Genomic DNA, 20,845 nt, shown 5'->3' on the forward strand with positions numbered 1-20,845 from the left:
GCCCTCCACCAACGTGTGTTCTCCTCACTTTACTCTTCCTTCACAGAATCCACTGCAACTTGTAATTACATATTTATTTGTCTGTTTATGACTTTAATGGCTGCCTCATTCACTAGACTATAAGATCCAAGTGGCCAGAGACTGTGTTGGTTTATTCTCCCATACCCATACTGACCATATTCACCTAACAAGGGCTTCAAATGTGTGGAATGAAAGGAAAAACATACAAAGCCATAGCTCCTTTGTGTTACCCTCCATAGGCCAGCCCTTCTCTCCAGACTCCTCTAGGGCAGTGATGAGCAACCGCCCTGCTGGGGAGGGGGGGCAGGGTGGGGTTTCTCACCTCCTGTTTATCCCTCTGTTTCCACACAAAGGACAAGGGTTTGTGAAGGACGGAGAGGCCTGAGGACTGTTAGCTCCTCCCCAACCACCCCACCACACACACCTATGAAGGTCCTATCCTGTTCAGGGAGCAATTTCCTTCTCTTTGTCTCTACCATAAAGTCACAAGGCAGGCCTACTAAAAATCCCCAATGCACACAGACACGTGTGTGCGTAAAATGACTCTGGGAGGGGGGATCTTTTTAAAGGTCTCTGCTGTTTTAGTGTCATGTTATTGAAACTTCCCCTTCCCCAAAGGCTCAGTTCAGGGCCTTCTATGTGAAGTCTTTAAACAACAGTGTTCAAGAGTCCTCAACAGCAGTGAGATGGAACCCCTCAGGGTCCTGCCTGCTGATTTCAGTTTCTCTCCTCACTCTGGAGAGTCCATGTTTTCCTACTGATTGGCAGCTTCAGGCTGACCCAACGTGAGCAGAAACAAGAGCCCCTGCCATTCTCTAGAGGCAAACAGGCTTTGCCTAGGATACCGGGGGCTTCGGAGTCTTCAAGAATCTCCATCCACCTAGGAAGGTCTTCCTTCTAGACTGGCCTTCTCTCACTTGTGATCCCTCCTCTCAGCTCAGGACCGTGCTGGCCCCAGGCTGTGTCCTCAGCAGTCCCCAGGACACCAGGAGGGCACGTTGTCTGGGCCCAAGCTGCAGCAGCTAAAGCTCCAGCTTCCAGATGGGAAGAGATGGAGTCTCCGGGCCCCAGACTCTGTCCCGGCTTCAGTCAGCACACAGCAGTGGCTTCCCAGAGATCTTCAAGTCATCAAAGGGCAAAAGAGCCAAGGGCTGAGAAGAGAATGGAGAGAAGCAAGATCAGGGCTCATGGGCAAAGGACAGCAGTAGAGAAAGGGAGCTAGGGAGACAGATTGGGCCTTTTCCTCTCCACCGAATGACAGCTGAAGGATATGGGGGAACAAAACCTCCTACTAATCCCCCAAATAGAGGCCCCTCTGGGCTAGACAGAGTCCTGAAGCCTTAGGCAAACCCTCACTCTCTAAGATAATGTCAGAATATCAGAGCTAGTAAGGACACCAGAGGTGATACAGCCTATGGGTCCGGTTTTTTTTTTTTTTTTTAAAGTAAGCTCTAGGCCCAACATGAGACTTGAACTCATGACCCTGAGATCAAGAGTTACATGCTCTACTGACTGAGTAATGTGGGTGCCCCGGAATCCTTTTTTACACTGAACATTTTTAAATGGAAAGACTGTACAGGAAATCTAGGTTCCACCTCTCTTGAAAAATTCCAAGACCTGGAAGTAATTGGTGCACATTCCTCCTCTGCGACTATCTGCTGAAATCAAGTAGGGCAGAGCCTCTGATCCCCCCCAGGGCCCCACCACCCTGTTTTATAACCTAGCCTGCCTCACTGATCCACTGCAGGGCTTCTGTTAGAGTCCAAGTTTGAGCTCCCTGGTCTTGACCAACTAAGGGGCAGGGGCAGAGGCTCACTCCAAGTCCCACAGAGGGTGAGTGACAGAGTCACGGATGTGGATTACACCCCAGAATCCCAACTCCTCGGCCCTTTCAGCTGTCACAGCTCCTGGCTCTGCTATGGGTGTGGGAGCTCCTGGAGATGGAGCCTAGCCTCTTACATCCTCAGCCAGGTCCTGGGGAGTCTCGTCCTCCACGTTCCGCAGCAGGGAGTCAGCGCCGGCCTCACACAAAGCAGATGAGATGCTGCTGAGGCCCCGACCAGCCGCGAGATGCAGAGGGGTGCAGCCATTGAGCATGCGGGCATCTACGCGGGCACCAGCCTGGAGCAGAAACTGCACCAGCCCCCGCTCCTGGGTCTCCACAGCCAGATGCAGCGCGGTCTTTCCACTCGTGCCCTCCTGCAGGGGAACAAGGCTGTCAGCCATGGGACCTCAGGAGGAATCCTGCCAGGCCCTGGGGCTCCAGATGAGAAGTGCCACCCCTCCTGATGGCTGGGCAGGGGCCCCAGGGCCTGATCAGGCGATGGGGCAGGCCCAGGGCTGGGTCATGACCGGCCCCCCTCACCTGCGTGTCGATGTCAGCTCCATTCTGAAGCAGCAGTTCCATGAGAGGCCGGTTCCTCTGCAGGGTGGCAATGTGGAGACAGGCCAGACCTGGGATGGGGTGAGGCTGGGGTTCGCTCGTCTGTATCCACCAACTCTCCCCCACCTTCCCTCACTTTCAGGGACCTCCCTACCCCTCAGCCCCAAGGGACTTACTGCCCACTCAGTGCCTCTGAGCACAGGACTGTTCAAACACAAACCTGAAAAAACCCCCTCAAAAGTCTAAGGGGAAAGGAACTCAAAGTTTCCACCTTTTCAAAGTCATGTTATTGAAACTTTCATGCTTCAGGGGTTAGGTGGCTGAGTAACACCCCACATACACACGCACCCTACCTCCACAAGTATACCCTGCCCCCAGTCTCTCTCTCCCCACCCCCCACCTCTCTGAAACTCTATCTGCCTTCAAGCCCTGTCCCAAAACCACCATCTTCAGAGCTCTCCAGGATCCCCAGGCCCCAGCCCCTCCCCAGATGCCACCTCCTGCCCAGTGCCCTCCTCCCAGAACTAGATTCAAAGTGTCTGTTCAAACGTCCCAGCTCCTTGAGGGTTTTCCTGGCCATCCTCTTTGAAAATCACGCCTACCCCCGTCCCTCACATTCTAGTTCTCACTCTGCTCTACTTTTCCCCCAGGCCTTCCTGCTTGCTAACCTGCTAGAGAACTCCCTGCTTAGACTTACTGCCGGCCTCCATCATTCTCTGCTTTGTTCACAGATTAAGTCTCACTCCCGGAATAATGTCTGGCACACAGAAGGCCCTCAGTACATACGTGAATTAATGAGTTAATCTAATCTCTGTTAAACTAAATCGCTTGAGGGCAAGGTTTAGCTCTGTCTTTTGCACATAGTAGGCTCTCAGTAAATTCTCAATTGAATTCATTCATTCATTCATTCATTCATTCAGCAAAGATGTATGGAGTACCTATGTGCTTGGAACTGGAGGTGCATTGACGGACAGGCCATAAGCATCCTGTCCCTGAGAATGGAGTCCCTCTCCTGCCCCCTTCTCATCCCACAGGCCCCGAGGCCACCCATACCTTGCCAGTTTTGCAGCTGGAGGTCCAGGGAGTGCAGTGGTCCTCGGCCTGGCTCAGGCCGCCCCTCCAGCAGGCAGCGGGCACAGGCCAGGTGCTGGCGCTGACAAGCCACGTGCAGAGCTGTGTCACCGTGTCGATCCTGTAGCATGCGACTAGCCCCCTTCAGGACCAGGGCCCGAACTGCGCCGGGCTGGTCCAGGTGTACAGCCAAATGGAGTGCTGTCTGTAGGCACAGAGGGGCCCAGGGCTACTGGAGCGTGCTCCTCCCTCTGGCAACATGCTAGGGTGGACCCAGGAATTACCAGCTGCCACAATTTGAGAGCCGCTTAGAAAGGCTATGGCCCTGGTTTTCCAAGGAAATGCTGCCAAACCCTTCCCTCTGTCACTGCCCAGGCAGCTCTTGGGACGATCCCTCCCAGGTCTGCAGGCAGGATGAGGGAAGTGGCCCCCGGCTTTTCTTGCAGGTCCTCTTAGCCCCTGCAGAAAGGACAGATGGGGGCAGGGTCTACCCCCTCCACCTCTGGGGAGACCTCTGTTATCCCCAGGGGCCAGGGGAAAAGGAAAGGTCGGAGGGGGGAAAGACTAGAGGTACCAGGCAACCTCTACCTGCCATACTCCTCTTCTAAGGCTCCACACAGATGCCACTCCCATGTTAAGCATTCCCTGGCTGCTCCCCATGGACACTGGATCCCACAGGAGCTGGTATGTGTCTCTATCACAAGTCTTGTCACATGCTCTGCAGTTAGGTGTGGACATGAGTCCCCTAGCCCATGCTCAAACACCTCATGGGCCGAGGCTGTGTCTTGCTCATGTTTGTATCATCAGCTTCTATCCCAGTGTCTTGCATACGGTTTCCAGAATGTGCAGCCTGATGTGGCTGCTAGGAATGGGGCAGGGATAGGTATCCAGGGACAGCCCACCCTCTCCCCTCACCTACCTGGTAAAGGTTGTTCTGAATGTCCAGGACCTCCCGGGGCAGCAAAGCCAGGCAACAGAGCAGCACAGCTGGGGCCTCGTGAATCACCGCCAGATGGACCAGCCTGGGAGGGGGAGGCAGCAAGAACAGGGTTCAGTGTCAGGGCTCGGGGCCCTAGACAGTGAGCTAGGGGCCTGAGGTCCTGAGGTTAGAAGGAAAAACACATCAGTCTCTAAGAAGCCACTCATAGGGTAGGTAAAGGAAGTGAGAGTTTGGGCCAGGAAGTGAGGGTTGGTGTGGGAAGCCAGGATCCTGGGGCTGGGAGCTCCAAGTTCCCATCTCTGGCCTTCAGGAGGGCCTCGGCAGAGTGGGAGCATGGGCAGGGTGCTGATGGGACAAGGGCCTTCCTGTTTGGGCTGCCCACACCCCACTCCCCTCTGGTCCCAGGGCCCTGTGAGGCCAGCTGCAGCTAGAAGCCAAAAGGAAAGCCGCCGAGATAGCATAGACCTAGTTTCCGGGGCTGAGCTCCCCACCTCCACCAACCTCAACAGGGAGGATTTGAGAGGGCAGGAGCAGGGTTACCTCCACTCCCAGCAACCCAATGTTATACTCTGAAAGGGAGAGAAAACAGAAGTTCTGGGAAGAGGAGTCAGGAGACAGCGAGGCAGGCTTTCCTGCTGTTGCCCTTTACAGAGGAATCAAGAGGGTCAGTTTTCAGACAGCATGGACCCGGTGGGGCCTGACCAGAGGCCATCCCCCACTCTGCGTACACTTCCAAGGGTAGGTCTGTGCGGTGCAGAACATGTGCGTCCGTTGGGGGCCAAAGAGTCTGAGCCTCTTGCTAAGGTGGGAGGGGGCAGCTGGGAGGGGAAGTTCCAGTCCTGGGGTTTCCCCACATCAGGTGGGGAAAATGAAAGCCAGAGCTGCAGGGTCTAGGCCAGGACAGATGCCTTGAGGCATTAACCGCCCTGAGGGGTAGTTTGGGTAAAGGCACATCTGGGCTGGGGAGGGGGCTGCTCAGGCGGGAGGGAGGCAAGCTTGGTGGCTGGCGGCAGGAGAGGCCCAGGAGAGAGAGTGACAGAGGGAGGGCGGGAGGAACCGCACTGGAAATCCCCTCGGCCAGGGCCTGTTCTCTAGGTCACATTCCTGCAGCCACCTCCCTCTCTCCCTGTCTCCCCTCCTCCCACTTCCTCTTCCCACTTCCATAAGTCCCACAGGCCAGACACCTCTAAGGGAAGAGAGCACCCCCTCCTCCCTAGGAACCTCCTGGGGGAGTCCTGACTCCTCTTCTCTGCCCCGCCCCCCCCCCCCACAGTCTAGACACAACACCTGTCTCTAACTAGGTTAAGGCTGCAGCCCAGAGGCTAACAAAAGACAGCAGTGTCAGAAGTCTTCAATCCCTAGATCAAAGGTCAGTCATAGGAATTCCACAGGGAGCTCCCTAAATCTTGGTTCTGGGCCTGTGGGCTGGTAATCTGGGCAGGTTACAAAAGAGGCCTGGGGTCATTCCTCTCCCACCCACCGGGTCCACAGGCTATCTTTGTCAAAGGCCACCCAAGATTTGGACCCTCCGATCTCCAAAAAGCAGGTCAAGACAGACACCTCTGGCCTCCTCTACCCTCCCGACCCCCATTCATTTCAGCATCCCCTATCTGGGACCCCCCGCACACTCCACTCTGTTTCTCGCCCCCAAATCCCAGCCACCCCCTCACCTGACAGTGTTTCTTCTTCCTAAGGGGCAAATCTTCAACTGGCCAGTCCCTCCCACACAAAATGCTTCTTATTTCAACTGCCTGCCCCCTTAGCCCAGTCCCCACCCAACTTCACCTGCACCTGGGGGGAGAAAGGGTAAAGTAAAGGTATCAGACAGGACAGTGAGGAGGACTTGGGGGGCTCAGGAGGTAGAGGGTGTCAATAAAGCTGAATCCAGCCCTCACTTCCCCTTTTGCAGCAGAGAAGGAAGTGAACTGGGCAGCCAGCCGCCTGTCTGTCTGCTGGGGCAAGAGTGCCCCAGCCTGGGTCACCGCCTCTTTCTCAGAGCTAGCCTTAGCTCTGCTCCCTAGCTGTACCCCCATCCTTAGCTCCCTGACCCCCACTGGCAACCTGTAACTGGCACCTTTTGTTCCTTGAGACAGGGTACTATGAGGTCAGGGGCTGGGAATCCCAGATATTGAGCAAACAAGGATGTGCTCTCCCCCAGCAAGGGGGGGGGGGGAGCACTTTGGTTAGGGGAATTTTCCCTTCCAGGGGGTGGGTTATTGGTAGCTTTCCGGGCTGCTAGCTGGGGTTCCAGGTGCCTGGCAAGGGCCCTGTCAGCTCTGCCCACCTCCCAAAGGGAAGGCAGAGAGATGATGCCAGGGCCTCTGGACCGGGTCTGGCCAGAGCTCAAAAGTGGGCTGAGTGTGAAGTCTAGAGTTTGGAAGAGAGAGTGGGGACTGCCCCTTCCAGCGCGGGTGTTTTGAGGGATCCTCACAGACTGGGTTCCCGGCCTGCTGAAGATCCAGGAGTTAGCATCGATTGGAAGGGGTCTCTGTCTCAGCCTCAACCCCATACTCACGTGTCTCCATCTTCAGAGATATAAGTGAGGGCTTCCAGCTGCTGAGGGCTCAGCGCCCCCGCGGCGGGAAGCGGCGAGCGTGGGGCTGGGTTCTCGGTCTCTGTGCCCCCCAACAAGGACAAGGACTCGGTGAGCGACGAGGAACCATAGGTGGAGTCAGCTCGCTCCCCATCTGTATCTTCCTTCTCCTGTGGCTCCTGGGCTGTTCCCGGAGGATGAGTCCAGGGCTGGGGGCCATGGCCATCCGAGGGCCCAGAGGCTGGGGCCGAGGTGGGCTCGGGCAGGGAGCGCAGAGAGCGCAGAGACTCGATGCCCGAGTCATACTGGCTCTCATCTGTCTCGTCCGGCCCCTTCCGCGCCTCCGACATGCCAGCGGTCCCGGCCGGCGGGGGCCAGGTCCGAGCAGGATCCGGCTCTGGGCTCCGCCGCGCCGCCTTTCCGGGTTGCAGGTCCGCCTTGCAGAGCTAGCGCCCGGCCGGGAGTGGCCTCCTTCCTGAGCTGCGGGAGCCCGAGGAGTCGGCGAAAAGCGCGGGCGAGGATCGGAGCTCTGGAGGCTTCCACGGCAGCGGCTACTCGGGGTAGCTGGACTGCCCAGTCGGACTCGCTCCCTCGCCCCGCCTCTCAGGCCCCGCCCCCGACAGGCGCTTCCGGACCGAGGCCCCTCCCTCCGGAATCCCCCTAACCCCGCCCTCTGCGTTGGCTTTGAGTCAGGGGTTACCCCGTCCTGAGTCACTCGTGCGTTCATTCAGCCACTCATTCATTCACCCATTCATTCATTCATTCATTCATTCACCCACTCATTCATCCATCCATCCATCCATCCATATTTTCCCTTCCTTTTTTTCATTAATTCCACGCATTTTCTTTTCTTCCTTCCTTTCTTCCATTTCATTTTTTCCATTCATTCATTCGTGTTTGTTTGTTTTTTTTAAAGATTTTTATTTATTTCTGTGACAGAGAGAGCATACACAAGCAGGGGGAAGGGAGAACCAGGCTCCCCAACCAGCAGGGAGCCCCCCTGGGGGGTTGATTCCAGGACCCCAGGATCAATGCCCTGTGCAGAAGGCAGCCGCTTAACCGACTGAACCACCCAGGTGCCCCTTTTCATTTGTTTTTCTTTTTTTTTTTTTTAGATTTTATTTATTTATTTGATAGACAGAACACAAGTAAGCAGAGAGGCAGGCAGAGGGAGGGAGAAACAGGCTCACAACTGAGCAGGAAGCCCAACGTGGGGCTCGATCCCAAGACCCTGGGATCATGACCTGAGCCAGAAGCAGCTGCTTAACCGACTGAGCCACCCAGGAGCCCCTCTTTTCATTTACTTTTAAAGGAATATTTATTAGTCATCTGCACAGGCTATGCAACTTGCAAGGAGAGCACTGCTTCCTATCTCCTACCCATTTTTCTCAATTTCTATGGCCTCCTTCTCTATCAGTGCCTAGGAGTTTGGGTAGGGAAAGAAAGGGGAAACCTATTGTCTTTAAAGAAGCAGTTCTGTCTTTGGATCCTGGATAGAGGGTCTCCTGAGTCTACTTCCGAGATCACATAGAATTGGGCATAAGGACAGGTTTTTTGTTTGTTTTTGGTTTTTTGAAAGTGGGTTTTCTCAGGCAAGCTGTTGTCTTAAAAAATGCAGATATGCAGGTCAGATTTTTTTTGTTGTCTAAAAAAGTAGAATGGTGGGATGCCTGGGTGGCTCAGTGGGTTAAGCCGCTGCCTTCGGCTCAGGTCATGATCCAAGGGTCCTGGGATCGAGTCCCGCATCAGGCTCCTTGCTCAGTGGGGAGCCTGCTTCTCTCTCTGCCTCTGCCTGCCTCTCTGCCTGCTTGTGTGTACTCACTTGCTCTCTCTCTCTCTTTGGCAAAAAAAAAAAAAAAAAAAAAAAATCTTAAAAAAGCAGAATGGTCATTCTTCACAGGGATGAAACACTAGTTCTGGGCGGTTACGACATCTGGTTACCCCTAGTGATCAGGGAAGTTTAGTTCCTCATGGTGGGGCCAGAATGGGGAGGCCCCAGACATGCTGGGCCATGTTCTCCTGAGGTCCCCACCACAGCCACAGCCCCAATGCCAGCACATCTTCCCTCCTTCCCTGTCCCTGCTTTCCCTGGGCCTAAACGGCCTAGGGAGGTTGTCAGCAAACTCCACCCATATGGTGAGCCCCAATCCGTGCCCCATGATTCATCCCCTACCCCAAGGGCCATCAACCCAGGGGCAGCAATGCTTTTAGAATATCATCCCTAAGGGAACATCTCCTTTTTCCAACTCTGGCATTGGGGGAAGGAAGCTGGAGTAAGTGCAGACAGCTATGAACCAGCTTTCCTACTGCCTTCCACCATGTAATCTCATTTTATTCCTTTGTTTGACAAATACATATAGGGCTTTTCCTGTATGTCTGACATTGGTCTTTCTGTTGGAATCAAAACTAAGTATCATAGTAACAGTAATAACCAACAACCACTAACCCCACCTCCACTCAAAAATGTCCCATGGTCCCAGCCTTCAAAAATCTCCCAGCAATTATAATACAGAGTGCTTACACAAAGACAGGAGTGAGAAGAGGGTGCCCTGGGGGCACACAGTGGGGTCAACTGCCCAGTGGAGTGCAGGGAAGGAAGGGGACTGGGGAGAAGAGAGGTACCCTGTGTGTGTGTGCTTGGAGGGGTGAATCAAGAGAGAAGCATGGTGGGCAGCCAGGAGGAGATGCCCCACTGCTCTTCATCCCTGTGGAGAACCAGAGTGGAGAAGATGGTTGAGCATGAGGCAGTGAGAAGCCATGAGGGGAAAGCCCAAGGAAACTGAAGCATCTCCTTCCCTTGAGGTCAGTGTGACTTCAGAGGTTTTCAACTTCCTCCCCTGGCATGTTCCTCTCTCATCCTCAAAGCCTAGAGCAAAAATACAGCCAGGAACTCTAGACCCAGACTACTTGGGCTCAGATCAGGCATTATCACATCCTCATCTTAAAGTTGGGAAGCTGAAACCCAGAGGGGAGAACTGAACTGCCCAAGATACAACAGTTAGGAAGGACGGGGGCCAGGTTCTCCTGTCCCTAATCCAAAACTTTGAAAAACATTTTCACTGAAACTTTGTTTCCTTTATAAAGGTCTAAGGAGTTGGGGCATCTGAACCCACCGCAAGGACACAAGAATGCAGGAGTATGCAGTGAACCCCACTTGCCTTCAGATAGAGGCTGAATATAAGGAAAAACCTATCCCAATTCAGTCTGGAGTCTCACTTGGAACCTTAACAGGTGTGTACCAGCCCCTTTTCTGGCCACATGAGGTCAGCATTGAGTCACTGACGGCTTCCAGCACCTTGCCAGTACTCTGACAGGAAGCCCTTCAGGGGACACTTCAGAATGGGGAGAGGGATCATGCAGTGCCATTCTGAAAGATGACTTGGGGACTCTGACTCGGGCCTCAGCATGGTCAGGGCCCTGACTTCGCTTCCTCTGCCCCACCAGTCCTCTTCTCTCTCTGCTGTTTTTTTCTGGTTCCCTTTGTAGTGCCCCCACTCCCAGCTTCCATCCACCCCAGCCAGGCTCCTTCTTCTAGAAGCAGGCCCCGTTGCCATGGTGACCAGCAGGTCAGCTGGCTCCTTCCTTGCCCCCTCCCTTCACCCCTCTTTCCCCTGAGCTGCAAGGAAGAGTAATGTGTGTGAATGGAGAAGCAGGGGTCAGTTGTCAGGGGTCCTTTATCTCTTGGGAGCTCTGGGGTTGGCCAAAAGGAGTGGGAAACAGGAGCAAGATTTCAACAACTAAATGGGAAGTGGGAGCCTCCTATCTGAGTTAGGACAGGGTCAGGCTGGGGACTCTGCACTTTGTCTGCAGTGAGGACTGAACTAGGTGGAACAGGCTGAGACCAGAAGAGGGGTTGGAGTTAGATGTGAGGTAGGGTTTCCCACAAAATATGGGTGGGAGGCACTGGAGTGAGCCCCCAAGTGAGAGTCTTCCTCTGCCATGAGAATGAGGGAGAAGCCAGCCTCTTCAGGACCCCACCCTTCCTCTGTTTGGGTCTGAAGGATGGAATGACCCACGCATGGAGTGGAGGAACCTCAGACTGGATAGTTTGGAAGCAGTAGGCAGTCAGCCAGCGACCTTCACTTTGCCTGGAAAGAGGAGAATAGGCAAATGGAGGCAGGACCAGGATTGGGTGTGTTGGGGGCGGGTGGGAGAGAGGTAGTGGCTCTTCTGCCTCAGGTAGCCATCCCAGCAGATCAGTGCGCTCACCCCCTGTCCCAAAGACTGGATTATCCAAAACTTCGCCTTAAGCTAACTTCCAACCCACAGATATCCCCACGGCCTTTGGAATGGGAAAGGTCTGGATTCTAGGACTAGCTCTGTGAGTACTAGCTTGTGACCTTGAATAAATCACTCACACTCCTTATACTTTGGTTCCTTGTGGGCAAATAGGGGACCAATTACTATACGTCAAAGACTCTAATGTAGCACCGGGCACACAGCAGGATTCCACAGGGTGCACACATGGATTGAATATGCATACCCTTTATACTATTTTATCACAATGATTGGTCCCCCTCCCTATTAGACTTTGTGCTCTTTGAAGGTAGAATATCATATGTTTCATTTCTGAACAGAGTACACAGTAGGTACCTAATGCCTGTTTATTGAATGGATCCACCCAGGAATTAATGAATGCATGTCAGTTTTTTTTCTGCCTGACCCAGACAGTACAAGGGAAAAGCAGTGTGGATGGATGGCAGGAAGGGGTAGGCTACTTGTAGTCACTCAGCCTGGCCTGCGGTCTGTGATTTTGCCTCCTACACTCACAGAAGAAGGGCAGAGCCTTAGAGAGAGTCCAGGCAAATTCTTCAGTGCACAGATGAGGAAACTAAGGCTTAGAGGGGAAGGCACTTGCCCAAGGTCACACAACCACTTAATGGCAGAGCCAGGATTAAGAACTGGAATTTAGGTTTCCTGTTCTCCAGCCTAGGGCGACGCACACACTTCATTGCTTCTTTGGGGCTGTTCTTCTAGGGAAGGAAAATGGCTCTGTGAAGGCTGGTTCCCATGTCCTCCCCTCTGCCCTCTGTTAGTCCTTTCTCACATCTAGCTCCAGTCCTTTCTCTTTCACGCGATTCCATCTCTGCGCACTTGGATCTGGCCTCGGAAGGCTGGCTCCCGCCTTAACCCGTTACCACCCAACTGGAAATAAGGATCTTCCCTAGGGTTCCATGGCTCAATCTCCTTTCCCCCACCCTTGGCCCCAGGAACTTGCGGGAACCAACGATGGGGAGGGATGTTGGCTGAACCACTGGTGCCCCCTCCACGGAGAAGGGACGGAAGGAGTTGCGGCACAGATCTTGCCAGGATGGGGGGTGGTGGTGGTGCGGTGAGCAAGGCTCGGAGTGGGGAAGGGGTGCGGGGAGCCCCTGTTGCTTCTTCTCCTTGGGGGGTGGCTATTAGGTAGGCTTGGGGAAGGCGGAGTTTGGGGGGCTGGGGGCGGGGCTCTTGAGCTGGGAGGAAGAGGGGGGGCGCGCTGGCTCCAGCTCGGCTCAGACAAAAGGCGGCGGCGGGAGCGGGCGGGAGGCGGAGCGGCGCCGCGAGGGCCTCAAGGTGACACCCGCCCCCGGCCCCGGCCCCCCCGGCCCGGCCCCCCAGCCCGCCTCCCCACCCCTAGCCCCTAGCCCCCTACCCCCGGTGCCCTTTCCAGGCCCCCTCCCCCCTGGCGGGGGGTGGGGAGCAGCGAGGGCCCCGCCCCCTCCCGCCCCCTCCCCAGGGCCCGCGCAGGATGCCCTCGGCCCCCGGCAGCCCCCCGGGAAGCCCTGAGCTCGACGCACCCCCTCTACGCCATGTCCCCCCCTGGCTCGGCCGCGGGAGAGAGCGCCGGCGGCGGCGGCGGAGGTGGCGGCCCCGGGGTCCCGGAGGAGCCCACGGCGGCGGCGGCGGCGGCGGCGGACGAGGGCCCCGCCCGAGAGGAGGTGAGCACAGGCAGCGCCCCTTCCCCAGGCGCGGCCGCAGCTTGGCCCCCCATCCCCCGCCCCGCGCGGCCCCCGCCGGTTCCGCCGCAGCGCGGCCGGCGCCCCGCACCCCGAGTCGGCCGCCGCAGCCGCAGTCCCGCGCGGATGCCCCCACCGGCGGCCGGAGCTGTCCGCGGTAGCGGGGAAGGGGCTGCGCCGGGGGCGGGGCTCGGGGGGTCCTGGGCAGGGGGAGGGGCCGAGGGGCGGAGCCTCGCGGACCCCGGGCTGATGGGGTGGGGACGGTGGCAGGAATCCTGTTTCGCCGAGGGGATGCGATCTTGAAGGCCAGGAAGGGCGACTTGTAGGGGCTACAGAGGCAGGAGAGTACCATGGGGAAATGGTGGTGGTACCTGAGCTGTGGTCCTGAGAAGGTCAAGTGTGTAGAGAGGCGATTCCCCCTGGGGTCACTGGGGGTGTGTGCACCTCTCCCTCCCAATATCCATGCTGTTCCCCCACTCCCAGGGGGTCCCTGAGCCCAGCAATCCTTCAGAGTGTTGGAAATAAGCATTTCCCTAGTCCGGGGCCCCACTCTTCAGTCCTCTGAACCTGGAAACAAAGAGACTGAGGAAGGTGTCAGTAGCACTGCTCCCCCCCCCCCTCCCGTGCACACTCTTGCACACACATACACACTGCACTAGGGCAGAAGCACGTGGGCAGGGACAGACCTGCAGGTAGAGACCCTTTCAGATGTGTTCTCCGTGGGACACGTGCATACTCAGGCGGGCACACAAAGGTGCACATCTGCACACCCCCCCAAGGACAAGGCTCCCAAAAAGGTCCATCTACCCTAATCTTGTTTGTATATGCTGTGTACTACTGCCTAGCCCACCTATCTATCTGCACTTCCAGATCTTTCCTCTCATTTCACAGGCCCAGGGCCCACTGCCTGTGACTGTGCCCTTCCTTTCCACCCTTTTCTCCCTTCCTGTGGCTAGCCTCCAGGTCAGGCCTGGGGAACTGGAGGAAATCAGGATCTCAGCGGGGGGTGTCTGTGTTGAGGGGTGGGGGGGGCTCCTTAAAGCTAGACAGCAGGGAGGAGGAGTGGGAAAGCACAGCCCACCACCAGAAATCCAACTCAGTTCTCATCTACTAAGTGGCTGCTGGGTGCCAGCTCCATGATGGGCACCCGGGAGAACTGAGACCCTGACCTCAGGAGCACCCAGTCTAGATGTGTAAACAACTCACTGGGGTGACCGTAGAACAGAATGGGCCAAGTGTTTTAATAGGCCCCCAGAGAGCTCCAGGAATCATTTTGACAAATGACTGGACTGCAGATGTCTCCCTCCCTACCCCTGTGACCCAGTGCCACATCCCTGTTCCCCAGCCACTTGCCTTTGCCCTTCTGAATATCTCCTTCTGGACTGCCTTCTCTACTCAGAGATGCCTCTCATCTTAGAACAGGGAAGGATGTTAGGGTCCAGGAAGGAGACTTACAGAGAGGGCCTCCAGGTCAGAATGTGGGGAGAGTCAGAGCTTGATGTCTCCTGGGCACCCCCTCCCACCCCTCCAAAGGAGGTATGAGACTAATTGTCTGTGAGGGATGGGGAGATGGATGGGTCAAAGAGGACTGGCTACTCCAGTACCCAGGACTCAAAGAACCAGGAAGATGTGAGGGCCCCACCTGTTAAGTGGGAAGGTGTTGTCAAATGGGTCCCTCCCTGCTTTCCTGGAACACCTGGAAGGAGTCCTGGCTGGGGACCTGCCTTCACTGACGCCTGTCTGTCCTCCCTTGTCTTCCCCATCCACACCTCCTGTTTCATGGCCATCTTACATCTGTCTTTGGACTCTGTTTCTCCGGGTGCCATCCTGTCCATCTGTGTCTTCTCTGCCACCGGGCCTCCTCCCTCCACCTCTGGCTCCGATCCCTCTCTGCCTTTTGGGGTGTCTGTCTCTCTCTGCACGTCCCTGTATTGGCATTCTGTTCTCTTTCCCTGCCCCCGTGTCTCACTCGGGTCCTTTCCTCATTTATCTTTGGTCCTTGGCTTCCCTCTTGGTCTTACCTTTCCTCCCCACATCCCTGTCTGCCTGTCATCTCTGATGCTGGCTTCTACACCTCCATCCATCTCTGTGCCGGGTCCTGCCACTCCGTCTCACTTCCCATTCATCTTGGACCTTCCCCTGCCCATCTGAGCAGCAGCGTCCCATCCAGCCCTCTTTCACCAAGTCCCTCTGCCGTGAGTCCCACTGGAAGTGCCTGCTGCTCTCGCTGCTCATGTACGGCTGTCTGGGGGCCGTGGCCTGGTGCCACGTGACCACGGTGACCCGCCTCACCTTCAGCAGCACCTACCAGGGCAACAGCCTCATGTACCACGACAGCCCCTGCTCCAACGGCTATGTCTACATCCCCCTGGCCTTCCTGCTCATGCTGTACGCCGTCTACCTGGTGGAGTGTTGGCATTGCCAAGCCCGCCATGAGCTGCAGCACCGTGTTGATGTGAGCAGCGTGCGGGAGCGTGTGGGCCGCATGCAGCAGGCCACGCCCTGTATCTGGTGGAAGGCCATCAGCTACCACTATGTCCGCCGCACCCGCCAGGTCACGCGATACCGCAATGGAGACGCCTACACCACCACCCAGGTGAGGGGTTGGAGGGGAGCACAGGCCAGTCCAAATGGGAGGGGGGTGCTGGGACCTGATGGACTACCCCCCAGGGGGAGGAGCACAGGTAGCAGTGAGCTCTTGTGGACACTGAAACAGGAGGGCAGTAACAACAGTAATAATAATAATAATGGTAAACACCAGCAACCACGCTCTGCCCGATGTACATGATAATACTGCATCATTTCTTTAATCCTCATTACAACCCTATGAGGTAGGTAACTACTACCCACATTTTACAGATGAGGAAACTGAGGCCCGGAGAGGTTAAGTACCCTGCTCAAAGTCATACCAGCTAGTATGTGGTGGAGCTGGGATTTGAACCCAGGTAGTCTGGTTCCAGGGTCTGTAATGCTTAGTGCTTAATGGCTGGAGATGGCTTCCCATGCACTACCTCACAGCATGCTCTCACCCGTTCAGTGAGGTGGCTGCTACCAGGTCCTCTTTCACAGGTAAGGAATCCTAAGATCAATGACTTGCCCAAGGTCTGCAGCTTCTAAGAGGTAGTGCTAGACTCAAACACAGGGCCCTGGATCCCAAGTCTGAGGCTCCCAGAGGTGGGAGTCTGCTGGCAAAGAGGCGGAGGTAGGCAATGGAGGCCCCATGGAAAGGTGGGGATGGGGGCTAATTAGCACAGCCTGGACCCGCCAGGATTAGGCATTATTAGAACCCTGCGGGAAGAGATTTTTCTCAGGGAAGGGTGACTTCCGTCTCAGTATTGGAATGGGTAAACAGAAGCCTGGGGCCTGTGAGAATCAGGAATGGTTGAGAGCTAAGGTGGGAACAGGTAGACCGGTCGACAGGACGCTCCTCGGCCCACTGGGGAACACACTTGTAAAAGGAAAGAAGGGGCAGCATGAGTCTTGGGAGACGGGGCAAAAAGGTTGGGCAAACCCGACGGGCAGTTCAAGGCCAGCGCCTGACCCCCTGAAGAAGCAGCGCTTAATTCAAATTAGCATGCACACCGGGAGGTCTGAGTTCCCGCCCGTCCTCCTCTCTAACCGAAGACGCTGAGGACCCGCGTGGCTTTGCAAAGCAGATGATAAGATCCCACCCGGCTCCAAGCGGGCTCGAAAGTGGGGCGGGCTCCGGGGTTTGAGCGGGCAGCAAGAGCGGCGCGATGGGGCGGACGAGGGTGAGCCGACAGAAGCGACTCCCGCCGCCCTCCCCGGCGCCGTAGGTCTACCATGAGCGCGTCAACACGCACGTGGCGGAGGCCGAGTTCGACTACGCGCGCTGCGGCGTCCGCGACGTGTCCAAGGCGCTGGTGGGGCTGGAGGGCGCGCCGGCCACGCGCCTGCGTTTCACCAAGTGCTTCAGCTTCGCCAGCGTGGAGGCCGAGAACGCCTACCTGTGCCAGCGCGCGCGCTTCTTCGCCGAGAACGAGGGCCTGGACGACTACATGGAGGCGCGCGAGGGCATGCACCTCAAGAACGTGGACTTCCGCGAGTTCATGGTGGCCTTCCCGGACCCGGCCCGGCCGCCGTGGTACGCCTGCTCCTCGGCTTTCTGGGCCGCGGCGCTGCTGACGCTGTCGTGGCCGCTGCGCGTGCTGGCCGAGTACCGCACGGCCTACGCGCACTACCACGTGGAGAAGCTCTTCGGCCTGGAGGGCCCGGGCTCGGCGAGCAGCGCGGGCGGCGGCCTGAGCCCCAGCGACGAGCTGCTGCCCCCGCTGACGCACCGCCTGCCGCGGGTCAACACGGTGGACAGCACGGAGCTCGAGTGGCACATCCGCTCCAACCAGCAGCTGGTGCCCAGCTACTCGGAGGCGGTGCTCATGGACCTGGCGGGGCTGGGGGCGCGCTGCGCGGGGGCGGCGGGCGGCGGGTACGCGCCTGCGTGCCGCTATGGCGGGGTGGGCGGCCCGGGCGCGGCGGGCGTGGCCCCGTACCGGCGCAGCTGCGAGCACTGCCAGCGTGCTGTCAGCAGCTCGTCCATCTTCTCGCGCAGCGCGCTCAGCATCTGCGCCAGCCCCCGGGCCGGCCCCGGGCCCGGTGGCGGCCCGGGCTGCGGGGGCAGCCGCTTCTCGCTCGGCCGCCTCTACGGCTCCCGACGCAGCTGCCTATGGCGCAGCCGGAGCGGCAGTGTCAACGAGGCCAGCTGTCCCACCGAGCAGACGCGCCTGTCGAGCCAGGCCAGCATGGGGGACGACGAGGACGACGACGAGGAGGAGGCCGGGCCGCCGCCACCCTACCACGACGCCCTCTACTTCCCGGTCCTCATCGTGCACCGGCAGGAGGGGTGTCTGGGCCACAGCCACCGGCCGCTGCACCGCCACGGCTCCTGCGTAGAGACCTCACTGTGACCTCCGCCCCTCCTCCCCCGCCAGGCCCTCGGTCCACCCTCCTGTCCCCCGTCGGACTGTGTCCCTGGCTGGTAGCAGGGGGAGTCGTGATGGTGACTGAAGCTGTGCTGGGCGCGGCGCGGGGAACCAGGAGGCGAGGGTGCGCGGGACGGACCCCGATGGGTCCGGACCTTCCGCCTTTCCTGTACATAAAGAGACCGATGGTGGGAGGGGATCGGCGGCTCTGGAGAACCCCCAGCCCGGGCACGGTCGGCTCTTCCAGCCTGCCGCTCGGTTCTTAGGGGGACACCTCCCCTTCTCCCACGCACACTCGCACACTCGCGATTTCCCGTCCAGCCTTTCAATGGATCTTCTGACTGTTAGTGGCGACTGTGCTGTGTGGCACCGCCTGGGGCCCGCCTCAAGGGCGAGGCTTTGGCTCTGCAGCTGGGGAGGTTTAGAGGCATGGGGAAGGGAAACTGGGGCTTTCCTTCCTTCGCAGCCTAGCCCCACCAGGGCCTTTCCCTGCGGAGGGAGCGGTGGTGAACAGCAGGGCTGGCTTCCAACCAGCTAATGAATTCAGCGGGTCTGAGACCGGGGCCAGATGTCAGCCCCGGTGCTCCATCTCAAAACCGTGCAAATGTTGCTATCCTCTTCTTGGCGCTGGCCCCAAACATCGGGGTTTCCTTTCTGCCACTCCCTCCACTGCTGTTTATTTAGCTGGGTCCCTGGAGTGTGGGTCCTGGAGGGACTGCGCTCACACTGCTTGCGTCACCCTCCTCCCTTGCCTCTTGCTCTCTGGCCCTGAAGAACAGTTGCCCAGGGAGGAGGGAGGCAAAATGTGGACAGTATGCACCTCAGTCCTGTCTCTAAATTCTGCAGCGTCCTGGCAGCAGCCTCCTGACCTGGGGTCTGGGAGGACTCTCCCTTCAGAGGGGTGGGATACTGCCACACACCATCATTAAAGCTGGTCAAGATCAATGCCTGGGTGGGAAGAGTGGGAGACAGACCCCGGTGGCAAAGGGGGAACTCTCGCAGCAGGTGGGAGTGGGCAGTGGAGGGAGATGGAAAGGACCGCCAACGGTAGGGGTTTCTGGGGTGAAACCTTTCCTTGCCTTCCCCAGACTTGTGGGGGATGGTGGTGTGAAGAGCGGTTTGTGCCCCCACACATTACCTCTGCAGGGCTGAGGTTGTCTTCATGAGTCCTGGCTGGAGAAATACTCAATTCTAGGGGCAGGGTCAGAGGTGGAAATTCTCTAAATCTTGCCCAACCCCTCTGTCATCTATCCCATGTGCTGAAGCCCTGCAGCGTGTCCCAGGGTCTTCCAAAGGACACCCTGCTACCACCGAAGGTTGCGGGTCCCACCTGCTGTTCTCCTAAAGCTCTGAGGCAGCCTTTTCTCCCCCAGCACTCCCACCCTGATGTGCTTCAGTGTGCATGTCTATGTGCCCCCTGCCCTCCCAACCCCCCTGCCTAATGCATTCCCAGTGGACTCAGTGCCCAGGGACTGAGCTCACATTTCAAGCTGGAGAGAATAACCCTGGGGCCCGCCAGCATCGCTCACGCCTGATGCTCCTCACTTCACCGGAGCCGCCAGAGCTCCTTCTTCCCCTTCTTGAGCCTCCTCTCCCATCTTCCTCCAGCCTAGCCAGGACTACACCTGCCAAGGGCATGACTGCCACCTATGCAACATCTCTGGCTCCCCGTCCCCTTTTCCCCAGGGGATTTGGGAGGTTTGGATTGTGGGGACACCATGGCCCATGGCCCATCGGGATTGAGCTTTACTTTCCTGTGGAGATGGCTAAGTGGGAAGGCAGAGGTGGCCGGAGAACAGGAGGCTTGGGCAGGAGGGAACAGCTGCCCACTGAGTTTCCCTGGGTCTGGGCACCCGTGGCCACCTGAGTGCCGTCACTGAACCTGCCTGAACCCTGAGTCTGTGCTCCTTGGAGCCCTGGCGGTTGGAGCACCCCTCTTTCCTCTGAAGGGACATCTGTGAGGTCCAGGTGGTGAGCTGTGGCCGCAGGCCCCAGTTCTTGGCCAGCTGGCCCCGGATGTCATGCCCTTTTGTGGAGGCAGCCTGGCCACTTCCCGGCTCCAAAGAGGGAGGGACTCAGCTCCTTCTCCCTCAGGCCCATTGCTGAGATGGAGCCTGAGCTAGGAGGAGGGGATGGGGGGAACCCTGTTATTATTTTTGCCTGTATTGACCATTTCTGCCTAGGTCTTCTTACACAGACAGCCTCACCTTCCACACACGCACAGACTTAGAGAGAAACTGATTCTTTGGTCTATTTTCTTGGTAGCTTTATTGATTGCCAGGGAAAACGAAAACCAGAAAATTAATTAATCTCTAAAATTAAACTTTACACTGAATGTTCTTGTTTCTCTAATTAGAACTTCTGCTAGCAGCTGTGGCTATGTACACACACACACACACACACAGTCGCTGACACACACCCTCACATCTACACGTTTGCACTCCAGAACTGTCGGAGGGTGTCAGGCACAGACAGACTCTAGGTTGCCCAGACAGGCACACAAGTGCAGTCGCTCCCAAGCCCCCTTTGGTGCTCTGCATAGCGCCTGCTTGTTGGAAGGAGTCCTGGGGAGCAGGCACCCCTGGGCTGTGGCTGCAGCCCGTGACCCATCCTGTGGAAAGACCACAGGTCTGGAGGCTCTGGACCTCTCAGCGGGAGGAGGAGGGGAGACGGGGCTCAGCCTGAATCTGTCAGGTCCTCCTGTGGCCCTGGGGGCTGATGTGACTTCTGTGGGCAGCCACAGAACCATGGGGACTCTTGGAGGGCCACTAGAAGGCTCCATATGTGCTGAGGACAAGGGCTTGTGGGGTGGGCTGGGCCTGGCTGGGGAGAAGACAGGTCTCTGTCATTTGGGTGCATCACACTGTGGCCTTTCTGTCGTGGATTTCCAAGCGCAAAGATTGTACAAATCAAACTGGTGGATAATAAAGTTGCGGATGACTCACTGACTTTCCTCCCCAGTGTGGCACCTCCCCCACGCTCTACTCCCAGCAGAAGCTCCCTGGTGGGGGCAGTGGT

At 57.4% G+C, this 20,845-nt stretch overlaps 2 protein-coding genes across 2 annotated transcripts; one reads left to right on the plus strand and one right to left on the minus strand.

Moving 5' to 3' along the window:
• Window positions 1-59: 59 nt before the first annotated feature.
• On the minus strand, window positions 60-7,560 carry NFKBIE (NFKB inhibitor epsilon). Its single transcript, XM_032340126.1, has 6 exons — window positions 6,931-7,560; window positions 4,395-4,497; window positions 3,458-3,680; window positions 2,387-2,475; window positions 1,981-2,220; window positions 60-1,172 (listed from the first exon to the last, which is right to left on the minus strand). Exons 1-6 carry the CDS (start codon window positions 7,296-7,298, stop codon window positions 1,107-1,109), a joined length of 1,089 nt encoding a protein of 362 aa, XP_032196017.1. The 5' UTR covers window positions 7,299-7,560; the 3' UTR covers window positions 60-1,106.
• A 5,061-nt stretch (window positions 7,561-12,621) lies between these two features.
• Window positions 12,622-20,775, plus strand: TMEM151B (transmembrane protein 151B). Its single transcript, XM_032340127.1, has 3 exons — window positions 12,622-12,869; window positions 15,043-15,483; window positions 16,685-20,775. The coding sequence occupies exons 1-3, from the start codon at window positions 12,741-12,743 to the stop codon at window positions 17,810-17,812; spliced, it is 1,698 nt and encodes a 565-aa protein (XP_032196018.1). The 5' UTR covers window positions 12,622-12,740; the 3' UTR covers window positions 17,813-20,775.
• The last annotated feature ends 70 nt before the right edge of the window (window positions 20,776-20,845 follow it).

The sequence above is a fragment of the Mustela erminea genome, chromosome 4 (assembly GCF_009829155.1).
Source record: "Mustela erminea isolate mMusErm1 chromosome 4, mMusErm1.Pri, whole genome shotgun sequence".
Classification (NCBI taxonomy): Eukaryota; Metazoa; Chordata; class Mammalia; order Carnivora; family Mustelidae; genus Mustela; species Mustela erminea.

What these genes read in the sequence shown, in the direction of transcription:
- TMEM151B (XM_032340127.1), top strand. Translation starts at nt 12,741, where the DNA reads ATGTCCCCCCCTGGCTCGGCCGCGGGAGAGAGCGCCGGCGGCGGCGGC. An exon ending in AGGGCCCCGCCCGAGAGGAG is followed by an intron (nt 12,870 to 15,042) that starts GTGAGCACAGGC and finishes CCATCTGAGCAG; the next exon opens with CAGCGTCCCATCCAGCCCTC. An exon ending in ACGCCTACACCACCACCCAG is followed by an intron (nt 15,484 to 16,684) that starts GTGAGGGGTTGG and finishes CCGGCGCCGTAG; the next exon opens with GTCTACCATGAGCGCGTCAA.
- NFKBIE (XM_032340126.1), bottom strand. Translation starts at nt 7,298, where the DNA reads ATGTCGGAGGCGCGGAAGGGGCCGGACGAGACAGATGAGAGCCAGTAT. An exon ending in CCAGCTGCAAAACTGGCAAG is followed by an intron (nt 2,476 to 3,457) that starts GTATGGGTGGCC and finishes ACCCCATCCCAG; the next exon opens with GTCTGGCCTGTCTCCACATT. An exon ending in CCCAGGACCTGGCTGAGGAT is followed by an intron (nt 1,173 to 1,980) that starts GTAAGAGGCTAG and finishes TTCTCTTCTCAG; the next exon opens with CCCTTGGCTCTTTTGCCCTT.